Genomic DNA, 27167 nt, shown 5'->3' on the forward strand with positions numbered 1-27167 from the left:
ACTGGAAATTTTCAAAAAATTTTAAAAAAACTTAAGTTTTTTGAAAGACATGTGAGCCTATGGGCTCATTCATTTTTAGAGTTTATTCATACAGAAGTACCACGGCACTATTTCAATATATATCTTCAAATAAAGTTTAGAGCAAAAATTGTTTTTGTGTGTCACATCAAGGCTTATTACAAAACAATTAAAAAGCATACATATTTCTCATCAAAAACTTCAAGTAATTCAAGAAATTAATGAGTTTAGAAACACACAGTTGCTTAAGAAGCTGGCTTGATCGATGCGTTTTCAGATTCATCATTGACGTTTGCTTGATCATCAGTCATGGGTTTCACGGGCTCTTTGTTCTGTTCAACATTGCATGGCTCCTCGACAGGATCATGAGTGACTGTTGTCACAGCTTGGCGTTGTTGCCGGATTACTTGACGTGGATAATTATAGCCATACAACAGAATGCCAATGTTGACTCCTTGCGGGACGTCTGATCGAAGAACAATGGGCTCCAGTGTACCTGGCTTGTGCAGTGGCCGTTTTGGCGTCCAAGTTGACTTTCTGGATGTTGTCGAACTCGAATCCTCGAAAACGCCCTTTAATTGGTAGTTTTATTTTAATCAAGCTTAGGAAATTAAAAATATAAATTTGCAGTTTATCTGAGTTGTATAAATGGTAAACTCACCGATGGTATCTTCCTTGCTTTCTTAACAAGCTCTGCAGAAAGCTTGTTTTGCTGAGAATTCGTGGTACTTTCCTCCATTTCAAGCTAGAAATTTGAAAATTTAGAGACAATTTTTCACATGCGATTTACAAACAAATTTAAAACAATAAATTGAAAAGGATACAATTCTAAAACTTTGACGATGGCATCAGTAGTCGTTTTTGTTTGGAAATCTATTGAAATTTTAAAAAAACAACTGAATTTTATAAAGGACAAAAGTTTAATTCAAATTGAATATCACATTGTGAACATACAAAGCTTGCAGAATGTTGCTTGAATGGGTCTTATTTCAAGAAGATATGTTTAGAACGCGGCACATGAAAGAAAGTGCCTGCGCACGAGAAAGCAGAAGGTCGTAAAACTTTGAATGTTACACGAAAACCAAAATTAGCGTAATCAGAACTTGGGAAACATGAAACCATTTTTCATCCAACAAAATAAAAAATATAAAAAACAGTCTTGCATCGGGTCATTGTCGCTTTATTTCATTTCAAAATGGCCAATATCTTATTCCTTTTTAGTATTTTGTAGATAACTAAATGCGTTGTTTATAAAATTCTGCCTGGGACAATGTTAAAACTTGTGTGACACAGATTCTGTATATTCTCTTTTAATATTGCATGAGAAAATAATTTCCAGCCTCATTTTAAAGGGTAGCGTTAAATATAAGGCCCGAATAGCTTGGCACTTTTTTCATTAGAACACAAACAACACTTATAGTAAGTTTTCTAAAATTTATAGAATAAGAGATACATTTATTCCAAGTTATTTCAAAAGCTGATATCCTTCCCGAGATTTGTGATGTAGGCAAAAATGTGAAATAGTGACATAGAGTATTCCACCTAGAAGCGTTCCGCCAAAGATGATTAAGAGGAGACCTGGAAAAATATATGTTTTGATAACTATCGACAACTTTCTTTTTCTGAAAACTCACTGACTCCACCTCTACTGCCCTTCTTCCCATCTCTCATTTCCATCGGAGCATTTCCTGCTCTCTCTACAATTCTTCCTCCGCCGTTTCTAATTTTCCTCCATTTTTCCTTCAAAAGTTCCAATTTTCTTTCAGATTTCAAAGTTTTCAGAAACATTTCTCTTTCCAGGAGCATTTTCTCAAACTGTTCAAATGTTTTATCAGGTCCGGTTGCAACTCCTTTCATATGTGAAACAATAGGATCAATTAGAATTCCAGTGGTAAATGAGTCGAGTGATGGGGAATAATGCTCAGAAAATGACTTGGTACCCGCAGTGCTGTAAAAAGATCTGTTGAGACGACATGATTGAAACAAAAAGTATGCATACCTCCAAAACTCTAAAGCTCTTGAATAATACCCATCTCTCGTTCCAGGCATAGTAAAGTTTTTGTCAAAATCAATTAAAAAATATTCTCGTTTCTCTGGAGAATATTCTTTCCATTTTTGTTCTTTTGATGGTGATGGATTTCCAAAATTCACGAAATCAGCAAACATTCCACTATAAATTTGTTCAATAACATAATCTTTTTCTGTAAAATTTCCACGGCTTGTTCCAAAAACGTAGATCAAATCTTCCGAATGATGAGGCGGTGGCGCTTGAGCATATTTTTTGAAAGCAGGTCCAGCGTCCTTGTAATCGTAGCTGCAAAAAATAGGTTGGAAGAAATTTTCAGAAAAAATCCGTTACATTCACGAAAATTGAAGGCAAAAATGGCAGGATAACCAAGAAATGCGCGGGTGTTTAACAATATTATCTTTGTCAAGAAGCTTTTTGAATTTTACAATGTTTTTACAAATTAAGAGCAAATTTGGAATTTAATTATCTATACCTAAGAAAATATATTGTCTTAAAACGAAAATTAATTGTTAATAAATTGTTTCAAATAGATACCTAACTGTAATTTTCTATTATGTAGATCAATAAAATGTTCTTACCTGTACATAAAGACTTTTGTATTTTTACTTGCATGTGCATTTGCTACTTTAATAGAACCATCATAAAATTCCATGTCATCCGCCAAAAATTGAGCATCATCTCCGTTTCCATAAAATTTCTGGCATTTTCTAGAAAACTCTTCCGGTTCTGTATAAAGCTCATAGCCAATATGCTCGCATAAATTTTTCAATAATTCTTCTTTTTTGTCCGCATTTTTTAGATCATTAATGTATCTGAAAATTGGTTAGTAGTTTGAAGAGATTTTAATTTCGAAATCATACATTGGATCTCTCAGCTCGGCAGTTGTAGTTCCTATCATTGAATTGATAGGATGAATAGTTCCAGAAGCTAATATTTCATCAGAATAATTGAGTAGAAATTCTCCATCAATATGAGGAACTGAGATATAGTAAGTAGTGTTCTGGAGGACCCATAATTGAGCATCTAGAACTTCCTGTGCAGATATATTTCGAAGGCATGAATAAGTCTAAAATAATAGTGTCATTGCAAACAGATTTTTAGATTCTTTACTAACCTTGTCAATTCGAACTTGAGACAGTTTTCTGAATCCGAATACCTCTGGTAGACATCCAGCTTTCTGTGCCATTGCAGTCATTCCTTTGAAGTTTGCGAGTTTTCCCATTTGATAAAGTGCTCCACTCATTATAATTTGCTGGTTTAACATACCTTTTGAGAGTGGAGACGAGGTAAACTGCAAAATATAAAAATTGAATAGCATAGAGTTTTTAAGCCAGTTCCAAAATCACATAGCCAAAAATTAGGAAAGAAAAAAATTCAAATCAACTTTTCATTTTGTTCAAAATAATGTATGCATAGTTTTGTTGGATTTTTTATCTTAAATTACAACGTTTTTAGGTTGGAAAAAGTATAACACTATTTTACCAAACTCACCGCTCCAACTAAAGAGCCACCTGCAGAATGTCCAACCATTGTGAGTTTGTCCTTATTTCCTCCAAAGTTATGCACTTCTTTTCGAGTCCATTTCACAGCTTCCAACATGTCTAAACGTTCATTTACAAATCAAATGAAATTGTTTTAGAAAACATACCAAACATCCCTACATTCGAATCACCCTTTTCTCCATTTAGCACTCCGAATCCAAAAGTTCCAAGACGATAATTGAATGTCACAACTACAATATTTCTGCCTTGGCCCACAAAATTGTTCACCAAAATTTCAGGATTGAATGCGGACGCGGATTCTGTTAAAATTCTCCCTCCGTGGACTACAATCATTACGGAACAATTTTTCTGAAAATTTTGAAAATATTAAAATGTTATAGATTTGAAAGCTAAACAACGTTTTGGAAACTTACACGCTTCATGCAATATTGGTTTGTAAATACATTTGCATACAAACAATCTTCAGAAATCGGTCCTCCAACTCCATTTTTGTACGTTTTTCTTTATGAAAACAGTTTATTTTCAGAAGAGACTATAAGAAAACTCACTTTGCATCACTCATACACGCCGGCTTATATTCCTTTGTCTCAAGAATACCATCCCAAGGAATTGGTGGTCGTGGTTTTCTAAATCGAAGATTTCCAGCTGGCGGCTCAACAAATGGAATACCCAAAAACCCAATTCCTGTGTGATTTCCAAGTGGAGAGTATGTAGAAGTCAAGATTTTTCCTTCAATTGTTCCCGTTCTGAAAATATCTTATTTTTCAAATAACTGTTCAAATTGTAAACTTACGATAACTGAACTCTCGTTGATATTGAAATGTGCAGTAAAGTGGATAGCAGAAAAAGAAATAAAAGAACCATTTTCAAAAATCGATACGAAAATGAACAAAAAATAAATAGAATGAGAGCACACTTGTTGTCAATCTCGTTTTCTTAAAATTAGTCTACAGAGATAGAAAAATATTGATAAGATAAAATATGTAGTGTATGTGGTTGTTCTATAGTAAAAATTTGAACTCTCTATGTAGTTGATTTTGTGACTAGGACTGAAGTATCAGAGAAAAAATGAATTGCCGTTTTGGTCTGAAAACTAAGAAATCGGTTAATAAGAATTACGGTGAGTTGTAAGAGAACATTTATTTAGACATAAAAATCATAATACAGACAAACACATAAGTTTGAATAATTATTTCAAGAGCTGATATCCATCACGAGAACGATGATGGAGGCAGAAATGAGAAATGGAGACGTAGAGAATACCACCGAGAAGAGTTCCACCAAATATTATGAGAAGGAAATCTGGAAGGTTTTGTTTCAATATGGAGGCTAACTTTAAAACTTACTAGCTCCAGTTTCTTGCTCTTCTTCGTTTATTTTCTCCAAATCCACAAGCTCTTTCAGCATTAAATCTTTGGAACTTCGACCTCTCCACATTTTCTTTTGAATTTCCAATTTCCTTACAGCTTTTAGAAGTTTCAAAAACTCTTCCCGTTCGTTATACAATTTATCAAATTGCTCAAAAGTCTTATCGGGGCCAGTTTCATTATGATTCAAATGAGACATAATTGGATTCAAGAGATTTCCGATTATAAATATATCGACTGACGGAGAAAAGTGTTCCTTGAAAGACTTGCTTCCACATGTACTAAAACTTCTTCAAATATGAATTTATGAAAAGATTCCTTTACCTCCAAAACTCCAAAGCCTTTGGGTAATAGTGATCTTTCATTCCAGGCATTGTAAAGTTCTTATCAAAATCGATCAAAAAATATTCTCGTTTTTCCGGGGTATACTGCGCCCATTCCTGATCCTCCAAAGGTGAAGGATCACCAAAGTTCACAAAATCAGCAAACATTCCACTATAAATATACTCGATAACATAATCCTTTGTCGAGAAATTTCCGCGATTGGTACCAAAAGCATAGGCGAAGTCTTCGCCGTGTTTGGGTGAAAGAGATTTGTCATATTTCTTGTACGCATTCCCAGCTTCCTTGTAGTCAAAGCTGAACGTAAAATCAATTATTCGACTTATTATAAAAAATGAAAAGTTATGGTCTGAAAAAACTTTCTAAAAACTTTCCAGACGCTTTTTTTTGTCAGAAATTTCGAAAAGAATCTCAACCTCGGATACCGTTGTTAATTTTTTTCCCAAATTACTATCCAATTTTATTCAGACTGTTTATTCAAATTTTTAAACAGTTTTATTGTTGGTAACTTTAAAATAGTTTCATCCTTGATACCTCTCCACCTTTGTTATTAAAACTCTTCCTGAAAAATGAAATCACCTGTACACAAAAACGTTTGTATCTTTGCTGGAATGTACATTCGCCAGTTGAATAGCTCCGTAATAAAATTCCATATCATCCCCCAATGATTTCGCATCCTCTCCATTTTTGTAAAAGTTGCGACATTTTTGTGAAAACTCTTCAGGCTCTTTGTAGAGTTCATAACCAATATGCTCGCATAGATTTTGAAGTAGTATTTCTTTTTTGCCAGTATTTTTTGGATCAACAATGTATCTGAAATATAGACAGTCAAATCTGTTTTTTACAACTCGTAGTTTACCTTGAATCCATCAATTCAGCAGTTGTAGTTCCAATCATAGTATTAATCGGGTAAATTGAATTTGTTGCATATAGATTATCAGGATAATCAACTTGATATATCCCATCTATATGACCCTGTCCTATGTAGTATGTAGTGTTACGGAGCATATACAGCTGAGCATCAAGAATTTGTTGAGCAGATTTTGAACGAAGGCAGGTATAGGCCTTAATTTGAATTATCTTTTTGAAATTTCACTTTTTTCTCCAATACTTTTTCAACTTCTACGTTCGATAATTTTGGAAATCCATGTTCATCTGGAAGGCATCCAACTATTCTGGCAACTACTGTCAGCTCTTTCACATTTGATTTTTTCGAAAGATTAGACATCGATGCACTCATTATAATTTGTTGGTGAATAAGACCTTTTGACAGCGGAGATGTAGAGAACTGAAAATTTGTACAAGCATTTTCAAATAAGATTTTTACGGATTGAGAAGCTGAAAAACAAAAAAGAAGATTTAATTACCGCGGCAGTAAAAACTGCTCCTGCAGAATGCCCCTGCATCGTTATTCTATCCTTGTCACCTCCGAAATTTTTGATTTCTTTTCGAGTCCATCTCACAACTTCCAATATATCTGGCAAAAGTGAAAATATTTCAAGATTTTTCCTAAACTTTAAAGATTTAAATAAAGTTATTCAAATTAAGTTGTGAACAAATTTATATAATTTTTTTCTTTAAAATTTAAAAGTCCATTATGGGGAACAAGTGTTTCAATAATCACTTACCGAAATCAAATCAAAGATTCATGAGCATTATTAACTTTGGCGAATAAAATCTTCCGAACTTGAATCCTGGGACGTACAAAACATCTCAGCTACAGTACTTGCTAGTATTTCGCAATTTTCTTAACTCTTTATTGGTTTTCATAGAGAGTTATTTTTTTATTCCGTTTTCGACGATAAAAATTTCAAACACCAACAATAAATTTCAGAATGAAAGGCACAGAACCTATCGTACTTGCGGTTGCGGTAGCTAGAAAGCCTGCGTTTAAATTCGAAGCTTTGGGTCGAAAATCTGTTTTTTCTAATAAGTAATAGCACTTTTCAATTTTCAGAAGATACTAGCAAGAATAGATAAAAGAACAATTGAACAATTTATTAAACAATTATTTTAGAGCAATTCGACTTTTCAGACCTGCCTCGAACGCGTTATCAATTCAATTTAAAACTATTGCGTTTTCTGAAAAACGAGCCAAAATTGACACACAAACCGTATAATCCAAAATTTGTATCTTGATTATCTCCATTGAGCATTCCCAGTCCAAATAATCCTAGACGATAGTTGAAAGTAACTACAACAATATTTCTGCCTTGACCCACAAAATTATTAATTATAATTTCAGGATCATACGCTGAGGCTGATTCTATGACGAATCGTCCACCATGTATGGTTAACATTACTGAGCAGTTTTTCTGGAAAATAATATAATGAGTCTTGTATATAAGAATTTAGAAAACACACATGCTCCAAACAATATTGGTTTGTGAACACATTGGCATAAAGACAGTCTTCTGATACAGGCCCTCCAACACCATTTTTGTAGGTTTTTCTGAAGGGCAAAACTAAATTCATGAAATTAAAAATATCTCTTACTTCTGATCACTCATACAAGCCGCTTTATACTCCTTCGCCTCCAAAACTCCGTCCCAGGGTTTTGGTGGACGCGGCTTACGGAATCTCAGATTTCCAACTGGAGGTTCAACATATGGAACACCGAAAAACACAATTCCGGTCTGATTTCCGAGTGGAGAATAAGAAGCGGTGAGGGTTCTCCCTTCAATTGTTCCAGTTCTGGAACTGGAAGAGTACAATATCGTTCAGACAAGGAGTAGCGCCAGTGGATCTATTTTATAGGTGTTCAATAAAGCCACGGCGCTCTGAATTTCTAAAAAGCGCACTTTTCCCATTGTTTATTTTCCATTATCCCACTTTACTAAAACTTTGACTAAACTTTTTGATTAATCTAGCGTATTTTTTGTTGTGTTTTATCCTGATAATCTGTCATTTTAGATTACTAAAAGTGTATTCAAATGAAAGCACACTGATAACATTCAATATTAAGTTTGGTTTTAAATTTAATATTCTTTCACCACACTCTCAACTTACGACAATTTAACTTTGGTAGACCGCACATTTTGCAATATTGCCCATAAAATGAAAAATCGGAAAAACATGTCTGGAAATCAATAAAACCACATTCAGACAAATGAATAGAGCAAATGGTTTTATCAGTGTTATCTGGAAACCTAAACGGTCTAAAAAACGTTTTGAAGTTTGATAAGAACTCTAGTTTTTGTCATTCATTGTTCTTTCAAGATTTTTTTTGGCAGAACTTTGGTTCTTAATTGCGTAATCATTCAATCAGGGTATTAGCTTAAATGGAAGTTTATTCTCAATATTTTTATTTTAACAATATCATTGTTTTTTTTTAAACAATATCATTGTTCAGCTTTGAAATTAAATAAACTATTCCAGAAGTTGGTAACCTGTCCTTGATTTATTAGGGATGCAGAAATGGGATATGGAAGCATAGATGATACTACCAAATACTGTGACACCAAGAATTATTGGAAGTGTATCTGGAAAAAATATGATATGAAAATCAAAGAAACATACAATACTGGAACTCACTTAGAACTCCTCCACTTGTCCCTTGATCTGCATCTTTTTCAAATTCCACAACTGAATTTCTCATTTGAACACCGATTTTCTTCTCCAACTTCAATTTTCTCCTTAGCTTCAACTCTTCAAGGAAGCTCTCCCGTTCGTTAAAAACCTTTTCAAATTGTTCAATAGACTTATCAGGGCCAGATGCAACACCTTTCAAATGGGAAACAATTGGATCTGTGAGAATTGACATGACAAAATTGTCAAGTGACGGCGAAAATCGTTCACTGAATGACTTTTTGCCGGCGGTACTAAAAAAGAGTTTGAATTAACCAACAAGACAGTATACCTAACAGTACCTCCAAAAATCTAGAGCCCTTGTGTAATAGTGATCTTTCATTCCAGGCATAGTGAAGTTCTTATCAAAATCTATCAAAAAATATTCGCGTTTCTCCTGTGTGTACTGTCGCCACTGCTGAGTTTTCGATGGAGAAGGATCTTCGAAATTGATAAAATTGGCAAGCATTCCACTATAAATTCGCTCAATAACGTAATCCTTGGCAACAAATGGTCCACGACTAGTTCCAAAAGTGTAGATCAAATCTTCAGAATGATGAGGAGAAGGGGCCTCCAAATATTTGTGGAACGCCGTGCCGGCGCCTTTATAATCATAGCTAAAAATTATTAATTTCGGTCGAGGCGTGACGAGGGCGCCTTTTCTCTCGTTCTCCTGCGCCCCGGTGGAATACATACCTGTACATAAAAACTTTGGAATTGGCTCTTTTATGCGCGTTAGCCACCTTTATGGCACCGGAGTAAAATTCCATATCATCCGACAAAAACTGAGCATCTGTCCCATTTTTGTAATAATTTCCACACTTTTTTGTAAATTCCTCTGGTTTCTCAAAAAGTTCATAACCAACATGCTCACACATGTTTTTCAATAACTGCTCCTTTATCCGGTCATTTTTGGGATCCGTTATATATCTGAAACAAGATTTTGATTATCTAAACAATTGTTCTCGCCATACAATGAGTCTCTGAGCTCGCCAGTTGTAGTTCCAATGAATGTATTGATAGGGTAGATCGTATTAAAATTAAATAGATTATCTGGATAGTCAGTTATAAAATCTCCATCTACACGAGGGGATCCAAAGTAAAACGTGGAATTCTGTTGCATACTCAGTTGAGCATGAAGTAGATCTTGAGCAGATTTATTTTGAAGGCACAAGTAGGTCTGAAAGTCTGTTAACGCAAACTGTTAATATAAGTTCTTACCTTATTAATTTGAGTTTTCGATAATTTTCTGAATCCGTATTCTTTTGGTATACATCCTACATTTTGAGCTACAATAGTCATTCCTTTAAAGTTTGCACTTTTCGAAATATCTTGAAGTGGAGCACTCATAACAATCTGTTGATGGAGTAAACCTTTGGAGAGAGTTGAGCTCGTGAACTGAAAGGGTCATTAGCTGCCAACAATTTGAATGAATTTTAATAATTTGAACTTACATCTACAATAAGTCCTGCTCCTGCAGAATGTCCAGCCATTGTGATTCTGTCCTTGTTCCCTCCAAATTGGTCAATCTCTTTTCTTACCCACTTCACTGCTTCCAACATATCTGAAATTTGATTTATAGATCTCTGAAGCTACATAACTAACTTTTGAGAGATTTTTTATGAAGTTGTGGTATAATAATTCATATTATCATAATTTAATTTTCTTGGCGTTTCAGATTAAAGGAACACGATGATTTTCCGAGTGGTTCCCGTCCCGATCTTATGGTGGTTGTTACATGGCCGAATTTTACAGATTTATTCATTTGATGTAGAAAATTAGATGATGATATTTCAAATTTTGAAGACACATATGCAGTCGTTTCTACATTACTGAAAAATCTGAATTGAACTTTCCAACAAATTTTTATTTGATAACTTTGAATGAATTATTCATCCAAACGGAATGTACATATATACATACAAATCATTGAGCAGTGTCCTTTGCCTCTTTCCTCTCCTCTCTCATGTCTTCTTTCTCTCCATCTCTTTGGTTGTCAGAGTGAGGTGAGGAGGAGGGAAAGGGGGAAACGCCACAATTCCCATCGACGCACTCCGTACTCTCACATTGTCTGAGTCTCATGAAACCATATAATCTCTCATTACATTCAGCTGTGTCTCTCCTCAATGGCCTTACTCTAGATGTCTCCTCTCCTCCCATTCGTTCACCTCTTTCCTCTCCTTCCCTTCTTTCTTTACTTCTTTAGATATTTAACGTCTTAAGACTTTCGAAAGATTTGTTTCTGTTTTTGTTGATATTGCTCTAGATCTTCCTTATTTCAATATTCAGATGTCATCTAAAAATGAGCAGACACCAAAGGTTCCGGCTGAGTTGGATCCACTAAATGAGACAATTTTCCGAGAACAAATGTACGCAATCTATCAAGTATGTCAATATCCATCAAAAGAGCAATACGCAGAATGGGCTCAGACGTATCAAATTCAGCAGAGAAGAGTGAGTTAAATAATCTTAAAAGTTAAGAAATATTAGGTCTAAAAATGTAATCCCAATATTGAAAAAGCATCTTTCTCAAAAGTGGAGTATTTTCAATGGGGATTTAGTACACTTTTCTAACAAGTTATTTTAATTGCTTTGCATATAGCGTTTCATCTTTACATGTTTTGAAAATATTGTCCATTCCTACTTTCAGATTCGAAAATGGTTTGATAATCGGCGAACAAGAGATAGAGAACGGAGAAAGAGAAAAGGAGATGACAATGAAGATTCAAGTGAAATTTCAAAAAGAGGAAGAGTTACTTGTGGTCTAGATTACAAGAATCATGAAGAGGAATCTACGGATGATTTTCAAGATGATATAGAAGAGTTGGATAATTCTCAGTTCGAGATGGCAAAAGTTTCATCAATCAGAGACGAGTTGAAAGACGTCAAATCAGAATCTCCGCCTGTAATGGAACAATCTTTTCATTTGAGAACTGTGCAACACGTTTCAACACCACGTAGAGATCGGATAATTGTAAGTTAGATGCTCTATAGACGGTTTTAATTTCTGTTTTTTAGCCAGAAAGTCAAACACTGTTTGTTCCAGCCGGATGCTCTCTGGATTATGAAAAATGGACGGTGAGTATGAATAATATTGATAGTATTCCAAAATGTGCTAGAAATAATTTAAAAAATTGTAAATATACAGAATGTGGTCTCAACACGACAATTATTGTTAAACCAAAAATGGTGTGAGCCTTCAAAGCGTATTGTAGCTTCAAACCCTTTGCTATTGATTTAAACAAAATGAACAAATATAATTTTATTTAGAAATCAATTAATATTGCGCATTAACGACGAGTTTGAACCTATGGTACTCTTTAAAGGCGCACACCTACTTGCATATAACAAAATAAGTCAAATCACTAAATTTTGCAAATGGGTAGTATACAAATGGGTAGTACACATTGTTTTAAAATTATATTATTTTCTTTAATATTCCAAATATTGGTATTAGTCTTCTGAAACATTTTCTTTTTCAGCCCGCAGAATTTCTTCAATGGACTTCCAACTTTCTATCAAGCGCCCAAGCAATGGACATCATAAAAAGCCAGGAAATCTCTGGAGACACAATGGAAAGTTTTTTTGACGATCCAGATTTTCGAAAAGAAACCGGAATGCCGTATGGACCATTTCAGACAATCAAAAAGCACGCTGCAACTGTGATTAATCGATTTAACGGTTATGAATAATAGTTATTCAAAGTTCTCGCATTTTCTGTACAGTGATCTTTTTCGTTTTTAAAGTGTCTTAACTTTTTTTGATTTTTTGCAAAGTGATTTTCATTACTTTATCAATGATCGGGTTTTTAATAGATCCTTATAAATAGAAACCTATAATTTTTCTAGAATTTGTTTGATATAAATGACAATCGGGAGGACATGAGAGAAGTGGAAGACGCACGGTATGGAATTCAATTTGAACTATAACATATGATATATATGTAACCAACTCATTCTTCTACTGGTAGAACATTTTAATATAAAGTGTGAACTTCACCTTCCAGTTTTTTAAAATGTTTTTCGTACACAAATAAACTTAATTTAAAAGTTATGTGTATCGAAAATGTATCAAAGCAAGTTTCAAACAAAATCCATTTCATTTTTGTTAAATGAGGGTGTTAAATGTTATAGATGGTTCAGATTTAGGTTAAAAAATAATATTTTGCTTCAAAATACCCAAACTACTCTGATACTTACGAAAACTACAAGATAATTGAGAAAGAAAGAAAAGAAAAATCCAACTTTTGAACACTCGATTTCGTATAATTTCTCTGTTTGAATTCCCTTCAATATGATAACTGCAGGGCCAAACATTTCAGACTAATTTGAGTATCTTGAACCAAATATTCATTCACGCTAATTTAATTTTAATAAAAATTCAAAAAATAAAAAGTTTATATTTTATACTTTTACGTGATGATGTAATCAGTGATACGATATTTTGAAAATTAATTTATTTCAAAACACTTCAATCCTATCAAGGGATTATTTACTTCTGAGTTCCGATTCTCAGATAGAAATGGCCTTCGCATTTTGGCAAATTGTAAGCTATTCATACAAGTCATCAAATATCTCAAATTTCGATTCAGGTCGATTGGAACCACGTGGCTTTCCACTTGTGGTCATTATTGGGTCTTGTATCTATTGCAATGACTGTTTTCGTGTGTGGTAAACCGAAAAAGAAGAAGGATGTTTCCGGGGCCCCATCTGCCGAGAGTCCACCACCACCACCGCCAGCTCCGAAGGTTCCTGAACCACCAAAAGCTCCACCGCCAGCTGATGCCGTGAAGAAGATTGAAGAGAAGGGAGAGGAAAAGGTACATTTGAATGTTGAGTTTGTTTTATTTCATTGCCTTTTCAGAAACCCGAAGAGCCCGCGAAATCCAAAAAGAGTGAGAAAAAGGAGAAGTCCAAGAATGAGGGAAGCAAGAAGGAGGAGGATAAGGAAAAGGAAAAGGAAAAATCGAACAAAGCGGAGGATAAAAAGTCAGAAGATCCAAAGAAGGAGGATGCTAAGAAGCCAGATGTCAAAGGAAAGGATACTTTCAAGAAACCAGTGGATGAATCTGCGGTCGCTCCTAAAAAGGATCCTAATTATCAGGTAATTTCAGACGGAGGACAAGAAGTTTTAGGTTTAGTGGTTAGAAGTTAGAAGTGTCTGCGCTTGACCACAACAGGAGTTATACAAAAGAGCTTTCAAAACTTTCATACTGCTTTGAAGTCTCCTAGAAGTTGTGATAGTATGAAAGAAAGTTTCGAGAGTTTTCCAGAAAGTTGCGCCAAAACCGAATCTGATATTGATTTTATGGTATTTAGTATAGATTTAGTATAGTATCCCTTTTAGATTATCATCAAAATAATCTTAATTTTCAGACTCTCTGCGGATTGAACAATGATCTCTTCGGACCGGACAAAAACCCGAAAAAGCAGTTCAAAGCACCCACAAAAGTTGAAAAAGCTGATGTGAAAGATCCCCAATACGAAACATTGAATGGATTGGGTGAAGAAATGTTCAAGGACGAGAAGAAAGATGATGAAGGAAAGAAGAAGGAGTTCAAGCAACCGGATAAAGTGCAAAAGGCTGATGCAAAGGATCCACAATATGAGACTTTGAATGAAGTTGATAAGGGAATCTTTAATAATGAGGAGAAGAAGAGCGAGAAGAAAGATGCTGAAAAGAAGGATGACAAAGAGGAAAAGAAATCCGAAATTAAATAGCTCTTGTAACTCGAATAAACCATTTCATGAAATAATTTCGGCGCGCAAGAACTGTTACTCTTTGAGGAGGGCGCATTTGGAATGGTCTCGCCACGCGCCAGCCATTGATTTTTGAAGCGCGTGACGAGACCAATAAGTGGCAAGTGGCAGGACTATTTCGAAAAAATGCGCTCTCCTTTGAAGTCATATAAGTGTACAAAAATACACTGTACTTGAACTACACGTACCATACATTGCCACATTCGTATCCCCGGTTTCTCCATTAAATACTCCAAATCCAAAAACTCCGAGGCGGTAATTGAATGTCACAACTACAATATTTCTGTCCTGACCCACAAAATTGTTTATAAAAATTTCAGGTTTAAATGCGGAACCCGATTCGCAAACAAGTCGTCCACCATGTACCACAATCATTACGGAGCAGTTTTTCTGGAATATTGAAAAAAAAATTGAGAGAGAAGTTTTGCGTTTGTCCACTAAAATAGACGGTACCGTTCTCACGGTGCATCAAATGTTTTCTAATCGTAACCGCTGAAAATATATATGCGCCTTGAGAAGTACAGTAACCCCTTTTTCCTCGTTATTACTAGAACCGTATAGTGGTTACTGTACTATTAAAGGGACACACGCCTTCTGGCGTAGTTCGTGGCGAGAGCATCATGTGAAAAATTGCAAAGACTGTATAATACTGACATTTTGCAAGCAATACTGGTTTGTGAACACATTTGCGTATAGACAATCCTCTGAAATTTCTCCAACAAATCCATTTTTGAAAGTTTTCCTCCAATAACTCATACACGCAGGCTTATAATCCTTTGTCTCTAGAACTCCTTCCCATGATTTCAGAAGACGTGGTTTCCGGAATCGAAGTTCTCCAATTGGAGGTTCAACGTATGGTATGCCCAAAAATACGGTAGCAGTTTGATTTCCAAACGGCGAATAAGTAGCATTCAAGATTTTCCCTTCGATTGTTCCAGTTCTGAACAAAACAAATCAAGAGTTTTAGTCACACTGTTGCAATATATTTCGATTCTCAATGCGAAAGTACGGTATCCGGTCTTGCAGCGACGAATGAAACATTTCCAACTAAACAAACACCAAGACTTGCGCCTTTAAAAGGTACAATATTTTCAATTTGCAGTTTTCTTCGTTATTTCTTTTATTCTCATACTTTTTTCAGCGTTCCAGTTCTGCCTTCAAATAGATAAACGGAAAAAGGAGAATACCATGCAAATACCGTACTCTCTAAAGGCGCACACCAGTTTGTACAGACTTTCTTCAAAAATATATCATTCGTGGCGAGACCCGGCCCTGTATTTTTGCTTTAAAATCGGAAAAACTGAACAAACTCACGATAACTGAATTCTTGTAGAAATAGATAAATGTATCAGAACTGCGAAGTATAAATATTGTAAAATCATTCTCTGATGATCGATTAAACAGAGCCAACCGCTCTCATTTCTGGGAAATATGTTATGAAAACGATAAGAGATGGCACAGTGATAAGATAAATCAATTCTCTTTGGCTGATGAATTACTAATGTGGGAATCCCTTTGGAATCTAATGTTAATCGATTTTTCCTCAATCTGAAAATAAGTAGAAGTGCGCTAAATAAGAAGAGGATATATTTATCCAAACTGCAACAACAAAAAACACAACAATATAACTTGAAAAATAAAATACGCTCATAAAAAAACAATTTTAAAAATTAAAAATTATTCCTTGTGCTCGGTCAATTGAAATCCTGCCTTCGTCGAGTTCACTGATCCTTTTGCTTTCTGGCGAGGGCCCCAATTCTTCCCTTTATTGCATTGGAACCGTACAAGGTTCTCTTTCTTGGCCTGTTCGATGGCTCCTGGGTGAAGAGTGAAGTTGACTGTGTTGGTGATGGGTTGTCCGAGAATGTGATATCCTGCTGATTCTTTGGCCAGACGCTTCTCGCGATCCACACTTGTGTCTTTAGCCTGGAAAAAACATTTATTTGTGAATCGTATACTGTTTTTATGAGACTTACAACTTGTCTATAAATATCCCATAGCAAGTGCATCGGAGCATTTGTTTTGATTGCACGGGGATTACAGTGAGATCCAGAAACTTTGAAACCGGCATTTAAAATCGCAGATCTCACACTTTGAGATTTTGGAACGGAAACTTTCACAACATTCGCCATTTGGTTGTGCTCATAATATAAAACATCATCCAGTTCTTCATTGACCATCGTAAGAACACCTTGAAGACGTCCGTGAGTTCCAAGTCTTTCAGCTTCAGGAGTAGATTTCAGACGTTCCAGAAGGGAAGTGACGAACGGTTTGCTGTGAATTGGAGCAAGATAAATTGGACCAATTTGGTGGAGTGGAAGTAAGCAATGGATGCATCGATTGCCTGGACCAGAGATTGAATGACGGACTGTTGGAATTGAATATTTGCTTTGTTGATTTCCTTCTCCTCGTTTAAGCAGTACTAATGGCTCCATTGAATGACATCCAGAGCATACAAGCACAGTTCCGACTTTCCTAAAAATATAATTTAATGTTAACTAATTAAAGGAGAACTAATGGATTTACGGTCTTGATTTTGAACCAATGTCGGTTCAAAAATTCGGGAAAATGAGCTGGTTTTAATTAAAACCTGTAGTTTTGCCAACTTTTCCTTTCGCAGTGGTTGTCAATTAACCTTTACTTGATTATTATCATCTATTGCATAATTTCATCGTTAATCTCGTTACTCTATAAATTTATGCACTTTTTAAGTCGATAGGTATCAAATAATGATATTGGTTACCTATCGGCTTTAAATATCCATTAATTAATAAAATAATGTGAGATATAGTAAAAGTTAATTTCCAACAGCTTTGAAACAGAAAAATTGACAAAATTGGAGATTTTAGCTAAAAATAGTTGTTTTTTTCACAATTTTGAAAATTTTCTTCATTAAATTTAAATCTAGCTATTTTGAAACTTAAATTTTCTGTCAACTCACGTTCCACTCTGCTTCGCTTGAAAAGCTCCTGTGTGTACCCTGACAAAAACTCGAACGTAAAAATCAACGGAAATCGACACCAATGGCTCAATATATCTTGTATAACGATTGGCTGCAGAATCAATTGCTCGAAGTAAAATCCGAAGTCCAACTTCATGACAACACTTCATTCTAGTGGTAACTGCATCGTATTTGTTGTAGCATGCTTCTGGAGTGTTTCCGCATAAAACAGCCATGTCAGTGCACGTAACCATCAGAATTCCACGATCAGCGACACATTGGACTGCCGAGTCTAGAAATGTGGAAGCAGTTCCATATGGATCCAGGTCAACAGCATGGAATCGTTTATCAATACCGCGATGTTCCATCATTGTCATACTGAAATTAATTTTAGATTAAAGTTCGAATCAAGAAAAACTAATTTACACTGCATCTCCGAAATGTGCTTCAACTATATCCTCGACTCCATTCAATTTCACATTTTCTTGAATTGAAGCAACTGCGTTATCGGAGAAATCATTTGCCATAATGAATCCCACATTGGGAACTTCTTTCGAAAAACGCAATGCTCGCAGTCCCGAAGCAGAAAGCGCATCGAGAATTCGGATTTTGCCATCTTCATTGATAGCCAATTTATTTTTCTTTTTCGGAGGTTCTTCTTCTGTTTTCAATTGCTTCTGTTCCTCTGCCCATTTTTGATGATCAGCAGAAAATTGACGAAGAACTGTTACTCTGAAAGATAATTTCCTTAAAATACTGAGATTCAGACACAAACTCACGTCAAATCGCGATTAAACTCCTGAACTGGATTATAGAAAACTGGTCCATGGAAACCTACTTTTGCCTGTCCTAAAATAAAATGTTTAATTTGTTTTTAATTCTATTTGAACTCAAAACAAACCTTCCTGAATAACTGTCACTTCTTCTTTATCTTCGCTTTTTATTGCCGAATCTCCAGATGAATTGACATTCTCGGTCATTTTATACCGCGAAATTTGCTAAAAACTGAGATTTTTTTAAGATTAAATGTGCAGTGCTTGCCTTTCTACTTTTTATTTGCAAAATTCGGGAAAAAATACTGCGCGAAGGAAGAATAAAAAACGTTTTTGTCCTTGATTAAATTAAAGCGAATACGAATTAGAGAACTCCGAGAGGACAACACGAGAAAAGTTGTGATTGGAGCGCACTTGCGTTTCTTCCCTTTTCGCAAAAAACATTTTTCTGCACACATTTTTAGACGTTTCTTTCGTCAGAAAACCATTTTAATTGAGGCGGAATACACAAATTTCAGTGTCATGGAGGTAGAAAAAGCAGAAAAATGCTTGACTCCTCGAATAAATGTAAGCTACTCCTGAAATTCGCTGAAATTAAAATTATTTAACTTTCAGAATTTTTGGGAAAGAAAGAAAAATTACTTCGAGATTGCTGCTGTTCAATCAAGTGTTGGGAAAGTTAATCCTGATTTGCCGGTAGGAGAATATTACAATACATTCATAATTTTATATTTTTCAGGATGCACTCCTGGCTCCGTTGATCACAGTTTTGGATCCATGTACTATTCATTCCTCAATTCACGCAAAAGTCGATTGGAATCTAGTAGCATCACGACTAAAACGACTCAATATTTTGAGTAGGCAAACTCGCGGAGTTGCATCTCTAAATAGGCCATCGGGATCGCAAAACTTAGATGGGGCATCAGATATTGAAGGATCATCGGATGGAGGTTCATCTCCAGCGTTTCATCAAAGAAAACGAGGAAATAGCCGAGGAATAGAAGGAGCCGGAGAACCAATGGAAGTAGAAATGACTGAAGAAATGATGTTGAAAAAAGATAAAGACACATTTATCGATGAAATCGTGGATTTAGTTAGGGATATTCAAAAACGTATGTAACTACGTAGGATTCGAATTTCACAAATTAGATATATCTGCTGCATAGGTGGAAATGAACTGAATTGCATATAAAGAATACAATAAGCCTGAAAAAACTCGTGGCACTGAATGTTCCAATTGGGAAATTTGTTTCCGGCAATTCGGCAAAATTAAATACCTAGCTGTAATAGGTAATCTTGAAGAATTGCCGCTCACCCATAGTTCCAAGGAAAATGCGAAATGATTATTTGAATGAAATCCAAATAACTTCCAGACAACGACGCATCAATGTCTTCACAACCAACATGGATCGATCGATTATCAGTGGAAAAGATATCAAATCAAATATTGATGCTTCAGAATTATCTTCCATCGCTACTCACAGTCGAAGAAATTATAAATGCACTTCTCTTTGAACACGGACCAGATGTCATTGAAAATGTTGGTTCATTTTCTCGCGTTGTCATGAAAAATTCAAAATATTTCAGCTTATAATCGAAACGCCTGAAAATTTGGTCACAATTGTCAATATTCTGACTAACAATCCAACACCAGGAAATCGTACAAGATATAGAAATTTGGTTATAGGAAAAGTAAGCTTTCACATTAAATTAAAAAAACTATTTCAAGTTTTAAAGTAGATATTTTCAGATCGTCGAACTATATCCATACTTTGCACGCCGAATAATCGAAAAATATTCCGAAAAACGATCGGATTGTGTTTTTGCATGCAGATTAGCTGTTGATCATTTGAATGATAGACAGTTTTTAGAATTCATGGAACCACTTTTGACAGATAAAGAAACCATAATATACAAAATGGTAATTCGAAGTTCCAATCGACAAGTTCTTCCACTAATAATTGCACGTCTTCTCAATATGGCAGATACTGTTATTTCGCCACGTCCCGAATCCACATCATTTTCTGAAATGGGAACTGCTCCATGGTGCACTCGTCTTTCATATTGTCTCGTGGAACTTATGAACTCTGCATTGGAACCTTGGACTGAACTAGAAATTATTACTGTCACTAGATTTTTGTTTAGAACTGATGCAAATCCATCATCCTCAATATTACACTCTGCTGATTCAATATCTGGTATGGATGAAGCCATGGATTTGAGTTTTCGTGAAGAAGCTCACTGTTCACAAGATTCTGTTGTTCCTGATTCGGATCCTGAATCAACACAATCGGCTCAAAGACCAATACCGGTTTCCCAAAGGACTGCTGTAGAGCCCAGTCCATTCGGAGATGCTCATGAATGTTTTGTACTGTCTGCGCTGCTCGCCGTCCCGTTTTTCACACAGTAATCTAGAAAAGATGTTAGTTTTTAATTAATTAAAATTTATCCAGATATCCGCCTAATCAAACGGGAGCAGTTCAACCACCAGATCGAGCTGTTGAAAATTGGCTTGATGTGTCAAGAAGGAGAGTTCTGGCAGGGGAAAAGGTATCGTTCGGCTACAGCTCTACAAGATCTTGCTCTAAATATTCAATTATGGAGGAGATTATGTCGAATTAAAAAAAATTAGAAAAAGAGTCGAAAAACGAATATTTATATACATAAAAATCGGAAAAAATGTTTAAAAAGTTAACATAGAAAAAACATTTTCAAAAACCTATTATTTTAATATGAAAAGACATATTTTAACGCTATTTTCAGATTAATCGAAATTTTTTAGAGGTGCAGTAGGGTCAAAACAAATATTTTGCTCTAAATTATAGAAAATTAAACATTCTAAATTATTTTAACAATTATATTAGGTAATTAACCTGTTCCCTGTCTTTTAAATCATATGATTTTTCAAAATTACCTTTTATGAAAAATCAGAAGACACCCTTTTAAAAAACTTAATTATAAATAAAAATTTTCCGATTTTTTCAGGTCACATCAGCATTTGGATCGCATCTGATATATGTTCACTCGTGTATAATGTCTTCTCGAATCGAAGAGCTTTCGGAGTTTGCAAGTTATGGAATGAAACAAAAAGTTGAGCTTGTTAATCGTCAGAATCACGTTCTTGTACTGAAAAACACTTTCACATCACGTTGCATGACAGAAATGGAGGTTGCTAAGCGGTAAAACCTAGAGTTTGGAATTTACAGCACAATTTCAACTTTCAGAAGTATTTGCCAACTTGTCACAAAATGCTCTAATGGCGAGAGCTCGTACGCTCTTCGAACAATTCATGCACTTCAAGCTGCGGGGGTTTATAAGACATTCCAGATAAATATTAGGTCATGGTTGGAAGAACAATTGGATAATATAACACTGCCTGCTTCGCAACTTTTAGCAGAAGTTGTTGATGGATTTGCACATAGTTCTGCTCATTCCAAAGGAAAAGGTCTGAGTGAGGAATTTATTAAGGTTAGAATAAGATTTTGATTTTTACAAAAAAAATTACTGAATTTCAGAACACCTTCACTGGCGATGTATTCGATTCTCGTACGATTCCGAAACGGCTTTTCGTCCTATTTTACATTTGCTCGTACAGGGAAGCAGCTCAACGTCATGATGCGTCTCTTCGAAATTCGGTAATTAAATTTGAAATTGGAGTAGCGCAATTTTGGTCATTTCCCTAATACACTCAAAATGATTTTACAAAGGTTGAGTTGGTTCAAAATTTTGAAAATACCCATTTTGGTAAATTCACAGATTTTGCCAATTTGTAAGTGTTAGAGAAACCAAAAATTAATTTTTTCAAGTTTCGTGTTTAATTTGGACTCATATTCGGTCTTCAACAACAAACTCCGCATAATAAAGAACTAAAAACAACTTATCTCTGGTTTCTGCTACACTGAAAAATCGTCAAAATTTGAGAATTTAGCTTAAAATCGGTGTTTTTTCAACATTTTGTTGAACCATCTTAATTTTTTTTTTGAAATATTTACAAGACGTCTCATCATGAAATTCGGGTCGATTTGGGCTACTTCGAGTCTAATTTTTTACAGTTCAACTAAAATTTCATTTTCAGCTGTACGACAAGTCTATCTTCCTCAAGCTACCAGTTCGTTACATACTCTCAGTTATGGAATATCAGCACGAAAAGTTTGAGAATGTGAGATCCAAGATTGTAGGTTTTTTTCGCCAACTTTTCTCTATTTCAATTTTTGAAATTTTCAAGACCGCCAGAGCTGCAGTTCTATTTTCGTATTCTCTGCCAACTCCAGAATCAATGCAAATTGTGGCTGAAAATCATGAAAATGCATCAGCAGAAGTAATCGAGGAAGAACAATTTGGTAGCAATATCAATCAACGAATAAATAAATTAAAAGATATCAAGAATATTAAAATTATATTAGAAGTGATCAATCGAAGTAGTGTGAGAATGCAATTGGCTTCACTTCCCATCATTATCGACATCTTTATGGAGTCACTGAATTCATCAACTCCGCAAGGCTTCGAACAACCTTTAATGGCAATTTTCGATCGATATGAACAACTTGATCCATTTTCCCTGTTTCAACAATCAACAATTGCATGGATTCGAAACGATGAAGATATTGTATTGGATGATATTATCAAAATTCCATCGTTACTTTTCAGATGTGACAGGTTTGCTCACAAGAATTTTTTAATTCTAAAACAAAGTTTATAAATTTGTGTTCCAGACGTATTCTCTCATCACCTCCACATTTTAATTGTTTCGTGCGAGCTCTAAACTTCTTCAGTAAAATGGTTCGAATCGAAAATCGTCTCAAAACAATGGAGATTCAACACAAGGCGATGGCTTCTGCAATTGCACATAAAAATACTCTGTAAGTGTCTGAATGAACAGAGATTCACCACCGCCAAAAGTTCATTTTCCAGCTATTGTCTCGAATTGGATCGAAAGGAAAAAGAGCTGCTAACGGGCTCTTATCTAGATACACAGCACAGTGTTCTCATTCATGCTCTAATTGAAGTTTGTGATTCAAAGCGAATGAAAGATGGTAAGGTTCCAGGGCAAGAGTGACATTTTTCGATTTTTCCATATTTTTCAGTGAAAATCGAAAAATCAAAAAATTAAAAATCGAAAAACGAAAATTTTCGATTCTCTGGATAATCGAAAAATCGAAAAAAATGTTCAGAAAATTAACCATAAAGTTTTTTAAAATGATTTTTAAAAATCTAATTTTGTTTAACTTGATGAGAAAAAAAACATAAAAATTTCTTCTAAAAAGAAAAATCGAAAAAAAATGCGAAACATTGAAAAATTGAAAATCGAAAAACGACAAATTTTCGATTTTTCGACTTTATAAAAAAATCGTAAAACGAACACATCGATCCTGGCTGTAGGCTAGCAATTTCAAAAAAACTAATAAATTTTCATTTTTTGATTTTAGAACATATTCTTATTAAAATATAATTTTTGGCAATTTGTCTATTTTTCAAGAGACTGTATCAATTTTTACATTTAAAAAACCGACATATTTCAGATAAATCCATAGTTTTTTTTTGTTCTTTTCCGTACATTTTTTGATCCTTACAATTTTTCCAGTTTTTCGATTTTTAATTTTTCAATTTTCAACAACAAAAAAATCGAAATATTTTAGACGATACCATTGGTCTCATCACGACAATTATTTATGTATTGCAACAGGGCGTGCGCCTTAAAGGAGTACTGTACTTCTCGTTACCATGTTTTCTTTATTTTTCTTAGTTTTCTAATAATTAATATTTACTTATCCAAAAATACTTTAAAAAATGACAATAAAAACAGAAATTTTGAAAATACCGCAGAAACAAGAATTCAAAAGTACAGTACTCTTTAAAGGCGCACACATTTTCTCATTTAGAAAAAGCTTTTCTAGTCGAGACCGGTTACCGTATTTATTTTTGTTGAATAGCGAAATTTGACAATTTTCTACCCAATTATATTAAAATAATTGGAAAAATGTTTAATTAATAAATTTCAGATCCATCTGACTTCTCCCTCCTCGAAAAACGTCGACAAATCCGTCGTATTGCCTGTGAATATATTCATCGAACATTTTTGGATTATGAAGGTCTCATTCGAGTCGTTCTTCATCAACGCTTTCCACTTCGTCAAGTTCGTGATCTAGTCGAAGGGATTCCAGCTCTATTCGCTGGAAATGGTCTGATCCTTGAAATGCTCACACTTCCTGAACAGCAACGAAGATTTTTCGCAGTGGTATTTGCTGCGGAGATATGTAGAAAGGTTCTTTAAAAATTGAAAGTTTCTAAAAATTATTTAAACTTTCAGTACCGAGTTCGTGAGTCGCTGGAGACAGCTCGTGTTGTATGTGACATTGTTCATTCACTTCATAAGCATGGTGAACTTCCTTCTTCATACAAATTATGGAAACATGTGGCGCCGGCTCTCATGCTTCTAGCTGTCGTAAGTTAATTGAAATTAAATTTTAAATTTATTTTTATTAAAAAACCTTTTTCAGGAGTTTCCATCACTTGCTGATAGTATCAATCGTCTTCTGACTCGTGTCGCAACAGCTGCGAAAAATCGGCTTGCAGTGAGATGTGGAATGTTGGCTGGAGATCCACGACATGAAGAATATCAACTTATCGCGAAAATTTCCTCGTTTTTGGATAGGAATTCGGCACGTGAACGACTTTAAAAATTATGTTTATCTTTTTATTAAATTTTCAACTTTTATTATCGTCTCTATTGTTTTTATGTTTCTTTTATTTTAGTATTTATATTTAATTTTGTATTAACTCCTTATTTTCTTTCGAAGTTACACCTGCAAATGTACAAGATTCCCATTCACGTTTAACGGGTTCCTAATCTCGTTTCTTTCACTTTTGTCTTTATGAAATAAATTATCCCGATTCAAATCATTGATTTTTTGCTAGTTTTGCGCTTGCGTTAAGAGTCAACTTGTAGAAATGAGCTCATTGCAACCCTGGAAAAAAAAATTTACTTCTACAGGCCGCTCTACAGCAATTGAATTGTCAATACAATTAATTCTAAAACCGAAAAGATCTTACGTTATTAGGGTAATACAATATTCTGAGAATGTTATTAGGGTAATACAATAATCCTGAGAATGCGTATTGCGCATCATATTTGACGCGCAAAATATCTAGTAACGAAAACTACAGTAATTCTTTAAATGACTACTGTAGCGTTTATGTCGATTTACGGGCTCGATTTTTGAGAATGAATTAAAACCATTTATTTATCGATAGAATTTTTTAAAAAGTTTTAAATAAACGAGTAAAAATGGAATATCGATGTCTCTATTCGAAAATAAATTCATTTTATGCCGAATTCGAGCCCATAAATCGACACGAGAGCTATAGCTGTTATTGTTTCTTGAGTTATTATACTGAGTTATTGCTTCTTCTTCAATTTAATTGGTATCTTTTTTAAATTATCAAAAAATCTGAAAACTTGGAAAGCCTCAAGTTTACTCATAACTTTAATCCTGTTCAAATGGCAAAGTTCTTCAATCCAGATTACAAGAGTGACAAACAAACAATTTGCAATATCTCGAATGACACATTTGTCATAAACTTTACTGATGAATTTTTTAATTTCGAAAAAACAAGGTGATTGAAGGTTTATTTGTTTTCTTTCAGTGTTAATATATACATTTTATAAATATTTATGTCTTTCGGTTTTTTGTTGCTAGTTTTCCAATAAATTTTCACATTGAAAAACAATTGTAATAAATATTTATTAAAAATAATAAAAGGACAAAAAAGCAAAGTACCGTAACGGTCTAAAGGATTGTCAACGATTTTTAAAGGTGGGTCTTGACGCGCGAGTTTCAAAACGTCCATGCGCCTTTAAGGATACTGTAAAAGTATGCATGGAAGTTTATTTTTTTTATTGTTTCCGCATTTTTTTCTCAGTTTTCCCTTTGTTTGGGGGTTTTTTCTTTGTAAAATTTGTGTTTTGCTTGCAAAGTTATTTTTTGAAGAAAAAATGTCATGAAATTTTATCATATGAAACTATGTATTACTGAAATTAATTTATAGATCCTTGAATTTTGCAAAAATTTTGGTCGCAGAGAACAGTTCAAATATTTATTTATTATCTTTTCGAAAAGTGTAAAACGATTTTCATAAAATTCGAGCACAGAACACAAAATCGTCGCACACAAATTCGTTTGTCTTTGCTCTTTTTTAGAACCTCCAGCTTCTTCACCTTTGTGCAATCCATTGAAACCTCCTTCAGAACCTCTACGACCGCCCGTTAGACTCCTCCTCTCCATCACGTTCTCTGCCATTCTCCGCTTCTTGCCCAATGTTCCCGACTGTCTCTCCGTCTGCGTCTCTTCTCTATCTCTCCTCTGCGACAGACGCACTTTCTCTCTCTCACTCACTTGTTCACCTTATCAAAATCTTTTTTTTTGTGCGATGTGGTTGGTTCGACGGTCAATTGTGAATTGTCTATGGTGTAGAAATCGATTATTAAATCTTAATTACACTACTTTTTCGGTCCAATGGTGGTATAGAGCACTGCCAATGTGAGTCATGATGCAATTTGCATGATGGAAGCTTCTAGGCTTTTCTATGCAATTTTGAATTTTCTTTCGATTTTCATCAGTTTTTATAGATTTTTCTTGCAAAAATCAATGTTTAGAAATCCCCATAATGGTTCGCTGCAAAAAAAGGATTTTTGGTTCAAATACAGTGAAACTGCCAGAAACAACCTAATTTTATGACGAGACTTCTTGAAAAAATCCAACAATTTTTATGGCGAGTCAAAATTTCGAAAAAAAAAAACAAATTTTCGTTAAAATCTGAATTTTGTTGATTTTTTTAATGCCTTAAAACTTGTGTCTGAATCAAAGATTTA

At 34.5% G+C, this 27167-nt stretch overlaps 8 protein-coding genes across 11 annotated transcripts; 3 read left to right on the forward strand and 5 right to left on the reverse strand.

Annotated features, from left to right (window-relative positions):
- Nucleotides 1-140: 140 nt before the first annotated feature.
- ocam-1 (ONECUT (homeobox) Associated Motif containing) lies at nucleotides 141-765 on the reverse strand. The gene is made up of 2 exons (NM_074106.4): nucleotides 680-765; nucleotides 141-590 (listed from the first exon to the last, which is right to left on the reverse strand). Exons 1-2 carry the CDS (start codon nucleotides 755-757, stop codon nucleotides 264-266), a joined length of 405 nt encoding a protein of 134 aa, NP_506507.2. The 5' UTR covers nucleotides 758-765; the 3' UTR covers nucleotides 141-263.
- Nucleotides 766-1395: 630 nt separating this feature from the next.
- On the reverse strand, nucleotides 1396-4517 carry cest-2.1 (Carboxylesterase type B domain-containing protein). Its single transcript, NM_074107.6, has 11 exons — nucleotides 4343-4517; nucleotides 4098-4295; nucleotides 3963-4050; nucleotides 3696-3897; nucleotides 3539-3648; nucleotides 3162-3338; nucleotides 2908-3113; nucleotides 2626-2859; nucleotides 2018-2332; nucleotides 1653-1966; nucleotides 1396-1596 (listed from the first exon to the last, which is right to left on the reverse strand). The coding sequence occupies exons 1-11, from the start codon at nucleotides 4411-4413 to the stop codon at nucleotides 1484-1486; spliced, it is 2028 nt and encodes a 675-aa protein (NP_506508.2). The 5' UTR covers nucleotides 4414-4517; the 3' UTR covers nucleotides 1396-1483.
- A 157-nt stretch (nucleotides 4518-4674) lies between these two features.
- On the reverse strand, nucleotides 4675-8391 carry cest-2.2 (Carboxylesterase type B domain-containing protein). Of its 3 annotated transcripts, none has more exons than NM_001269637.2 (11): nucleotides 8268-8391; nucleotides 7755-7952; nucleotides 7623-7710; nucleotides 7372-7573; nucleotides 6626-6735; nucleotides 6370-6546; nucleotides 6118-6323; nucleotides 5838-6071; nucleotides 5241-5555; nucleotides 4896-5197; nucleotides 4675-4851 (listed from the first exon to the last, which is right to left on the reverse strand). In NM_001269637.2, exons 1-11 carry the CDS (start codon nucleotides 8333-8335, stop codon nucleotides 4739-4741), a joined length of 2013 nt encoding a protein of 670 aa, NP_001256566.1. In that variant the 5' UTR covers nucleotides 8336-8391; the 3' UTR covers nucleotides 4675-4738. The 3 variants fall into 3 exon arrangements, with proteins under 3 accessions (NP_001256566.1, NP_001256567.1, NP_001256568.1); NM_001269638.3 differs by having other exon boundaries at nucleotides 4683-4851; nucleotides 7755-7958; nucleotides 8268-8363; NM_001269639.4 differs by lacking the exons at nucleotides 4675-4851; nucleotides 4896-5197; nucleotides 5241-5555; ... (2 more) ...; nucleotides 6370-6546; nucleotides 6626-6735 and having other exon boundaries at nucleotides 7161-7573.
- Nucleotides 8392-8540: 149 nt separating this feature from the next.
- Nucleotides 8541-15996, reverse strand: cest-2.3 (Carboxylesterase type B domain-containing protein). Its single transcript, NM_074109.5, has 10 exons — nucleotides 15899-15996; nucleotides 15239-15524; nucleotides 14773-14974; nucleotides 10280-10389; nucleotides 10047-10223; nucleotides 9800-10005; nucleotides 9522-9755; nucleotides 9128-9442; nucleotides 8793-9079; nucleotides 8541-8740 (listed from the first exon to the last, which is right to left on the reverse strand). Exons 1-10 carry the CDS (start codon nucleotides 15964-15966, stop codon nucleotides 8628-8630), a joined length of 1998 nt encoding a protein of 665 aa, NP_506510.2. The 5' UTR covers nucleotides 15967-15996; the 3' UTR covers nucleotides 8541-8627.
- On the forward strand, nucleotides 11115-12664 carry ceh-74 (Homeobox domain-containing protein; the record flags this gene model as incomplete). Its single annotated transcript, NM_074110.4, has 4 exons — nucleotides 11115-11279; nucleotides 11476-11799; nucleotides 11844-11903; nucleotides 12308-12664. The coding sequence occupies 4 exons, from the start codon at nucleotides 11115-11117 to the stop codon at nucleotides 12515-12517; spliced, it is 759 nt and encodes a 252-aa protein (NP_506511.1). The 3' UTR covers nucleotides 12518-12664.
- ZC376.8 (DUF236 domain-containing protein) lies at nucleotides 13283-14584 on the forward strand. The gene is made up of 4 exons (NM_074111.5): nucleotides 13283-13370; nucleotides 13417-13644; nucleotides 13689-13928; nucleotides 14201-14584. Exons 1-4 carry the CDS (start codon nucleotides 13347-13349, stop codon nucleotides 14543-14545), a joined length of 837 nt encoding a protein of 278 aa, NP_506512.2. The 5' UTR covers nucleotides 13283-13346; the 3' UTR covers nucleotides 14546-14584.
- Nucleotides 15997-16159: 163 nt separating the features above from the next.
- trm-1 (tRNA (guanine(26)-N(2))-dimethyltransferase) lies at nucleotides 16160-18645 on the reverse strand. Its single transcript, NM_001392650.1, has 7 exons — nucleotides 18567-18645; nucleotides 18427-18523; nucleotides 18305-18374; nucleotides 17952-18257; nucleotides 17526-17903; nucleotides 16561-17059; nucleotides 16160-16510 (listed from the first exon to the last, which is right to left on the reverse strand). The coding sequence occupies exons 2-7, from the start codon at nucleotides 18503-18505 to the stop codon at nucleotides 16262-16264; spliced, it is 1581 nt and encodes a 526-aa protein (NP_001379156.1). The 5' UTR covers nucleotides 18506-18523; nucleotides 18567-18645; the 3' UTR covers nucleotides 16160-16261.
- Nucleotides 18646-18721: 76 nt separating this feature from the next.
- Nucleotides 18722-25197, forward strand: ints-2 (INTegrator complex Subunit homolog). 2 transcript variants are annotated; one of them, NM_001269641.2, is made up of 17 exons: nucleotides 18722-18865; nucleotides 18914-18994; nucleotides 19038-19410; nucleotides 19672-19838; nucleotides 19886-19990; nucleotides 20049-20704; nucleotides 20752-20848; nucleotides 21284-21477; nucleotides 21523-21766; nucleotides 21814-21933; nucleotides 22374-22472; nucleotides 22524-22954; nucleotides 23011-23157; nucleotides 23210-23331; nucleotides 24298-24560; nucleotides 24606-24740; nucleotides 24796-25197. In NM_001269641.2, the coding sequence occupies exons 1-17, from the start codon at nucleotides 18821-18823 to the stop codon at nucleotides 24973-24975; spliced, it is 3459 nt and encodes a 1152-aa protein (NP_001256570.1). In that variant the 5' UTR covers nucleotides 18722-18820; the 3' UTR covers nucleotides 24976-25197. The 2 variants fall into 2 exon arrangements, with proteins under 2 accessions (NP_001256570.1, NP_001256569.1); NM_001269640.4 differs by having other exon boundaries at nucleotides 18727-18865; nucleotides 23198-23331.
- The last annotated feature ends 1970 nt before the right edge of the window (nucleotides 25198-27167 follow it).

Source organism: Caenorhabditis elegans, chromosome V (genome assembly GCF_000002985.6).
Source record: "Caenorhabditis elegans chromosome V".
Classification (NCBI taxonomy): Eukaryota; Metazoa; Nematoda; class Chromadorea; order Rhabditida; family Rhabditidae; genus Caenorhabditis; species Caenorhabditis elegans.

Excerpts from the sequence above, each read along its gene's own strand:
- ocam-1 (NM_074106.4), bottom strand. The coding sequence starts at position 757 with ATGGAGGAAAGTACCACGAATTCTCAGCAAAACAAGCTTTCTGCAGAG. Across the intron at positions 591-679 it reads AAGCAAGGAAGATACCATCG|GGCGTTTTCGAGGATTCGAG; the intron begins GTGAGTTTACCA and ends TACCAATTAAAG.
- cest-2.1 (NM_074107.6), bottom strand. The coding sequence starts at position 4,413 with ATGGTTCTTTTATTTCTTTTTCTGCTATCCACTTTACTGCACATTTCA. Across the intron at positions 2,860-2,907 it reads GCCGAGCTGAGAGATCCAAT|ATACATTAATGATCTAAAAA; the intron begins GTATGATTTCGA and ends ACCAATTTTCAG. Across the intron at positions 1,967-2,017 it reads AGAGCTTTAGAGTTTTGGAG|CACTGCGGGTACCAAGTCAT; the intron begins GTATGCATACTT and ends ATCTTTTTACAG.
- cest-2.2 (NM_001269638.3), bottom strand. The coding sequence starts at position 8,335 with ATGTTTTTCCGATTTTTCATTTTATGGGCAATATTGCAAAATGTGCGG. Across the intron at positions 6,324-6,369 it reads CGAACGTAGAAGTTGAAAAA|GCCTATACCTGCCTTCGTTC; the intron begins GTATTGGAGAAA and ends ATTCAAATTAAG. Across the intron at positions 6,072-6,117 it reads GCTGAATTGATGGATTCAAG|ATACATTGTTGATCCAAAAA; the intron begins GTAAACTACGAG and ends TCTATATTTCAG.
- ZC376.8 (NM_074111.5), top strand. The coding sequence starts at position 13,347 with ATGGCCTTCGCATTTTGGCAAATT. Across the intron at positions 13,371-13,416 it reads CCTTCGCATTTTGGCAAATT|GTCGATTGGAACCACGTGGC; the intron begins GTAAGCTATTCA and ends ATTTCGATTCAG. Across the intron at positions 13,929-14,200 it reads AAAAGGATCCTAATTATCAG|ACTCTCTGCGGATTGAACAA; the intron begins GTAATTTCAGAC and ends CTTAATTTTCAG.
- cest-2.3 (NM_074109.5), bottom strand. The coding sequence starts at position 15,966 with ATGATTTTACAATATTTATACTTCGCAGTTCTGATACATTTATCTATT. Across the intron at positions 14,975-15,238 it reads ACCAGTATTGCTTGCAAAAT|AAAAACTGCTCCGTAATGAT; the intron begins GTCAGTATTATA and ends TCAATATTCCAG. Across the intron at positions 9,443-9,521 it reads TCCAAAGTTTTTATGTACAG|CTATGATTATAAAGGCGCCG; the intron begins GTATGTATTCCA and ends AATAATTTTTAG.
- trm-1 (NM_001392650.1), bottom strand. The coding sequence starts at position 18,505 with ATGACCGAGAATGTCAATTCATCTGGAGATTCGGCAATAAAAAGCGAA. Across the intron at positions 18,375-18,426 it reads AGTGACAGTTATTCAGGAAG|GACAGGCAAAAGTAGGTTTC; the intron begins GTTTGTTTTGAG and ends ATTTTATTTTAG. Across the intron at positions 18,258-18,304 it reads GAGTTTAATCGCGATTTGAC|AGTAACAGTTCTTCGTCAAT; the intron begins GTGAGTTTGTGT and ends ATTATCTTTCAG.
- ints-2 (NM_001269640.4), top strand. The coding sequence starts at position 18,821 with ATGGAGGTAGAAAAAGCAGAAAAATGCTTGACTCCTCGAATAAAT. Across the intron at positions 20,849-21,283 it reads GAGTTCTGGCAGGGGAAAAG|GTCACATCAGCATTTGGATC; the intron begins GTATCGTTCGGC and ends CGATTTTTTCAG. Across the intron at positions 23,158-23,197 it reads ATTGCACATAAAAATACTCT|TTCATTTTCCAGCTATTGTC; the intron begins GTAAGTGTCTGA and ends CACCGCCAAAAG.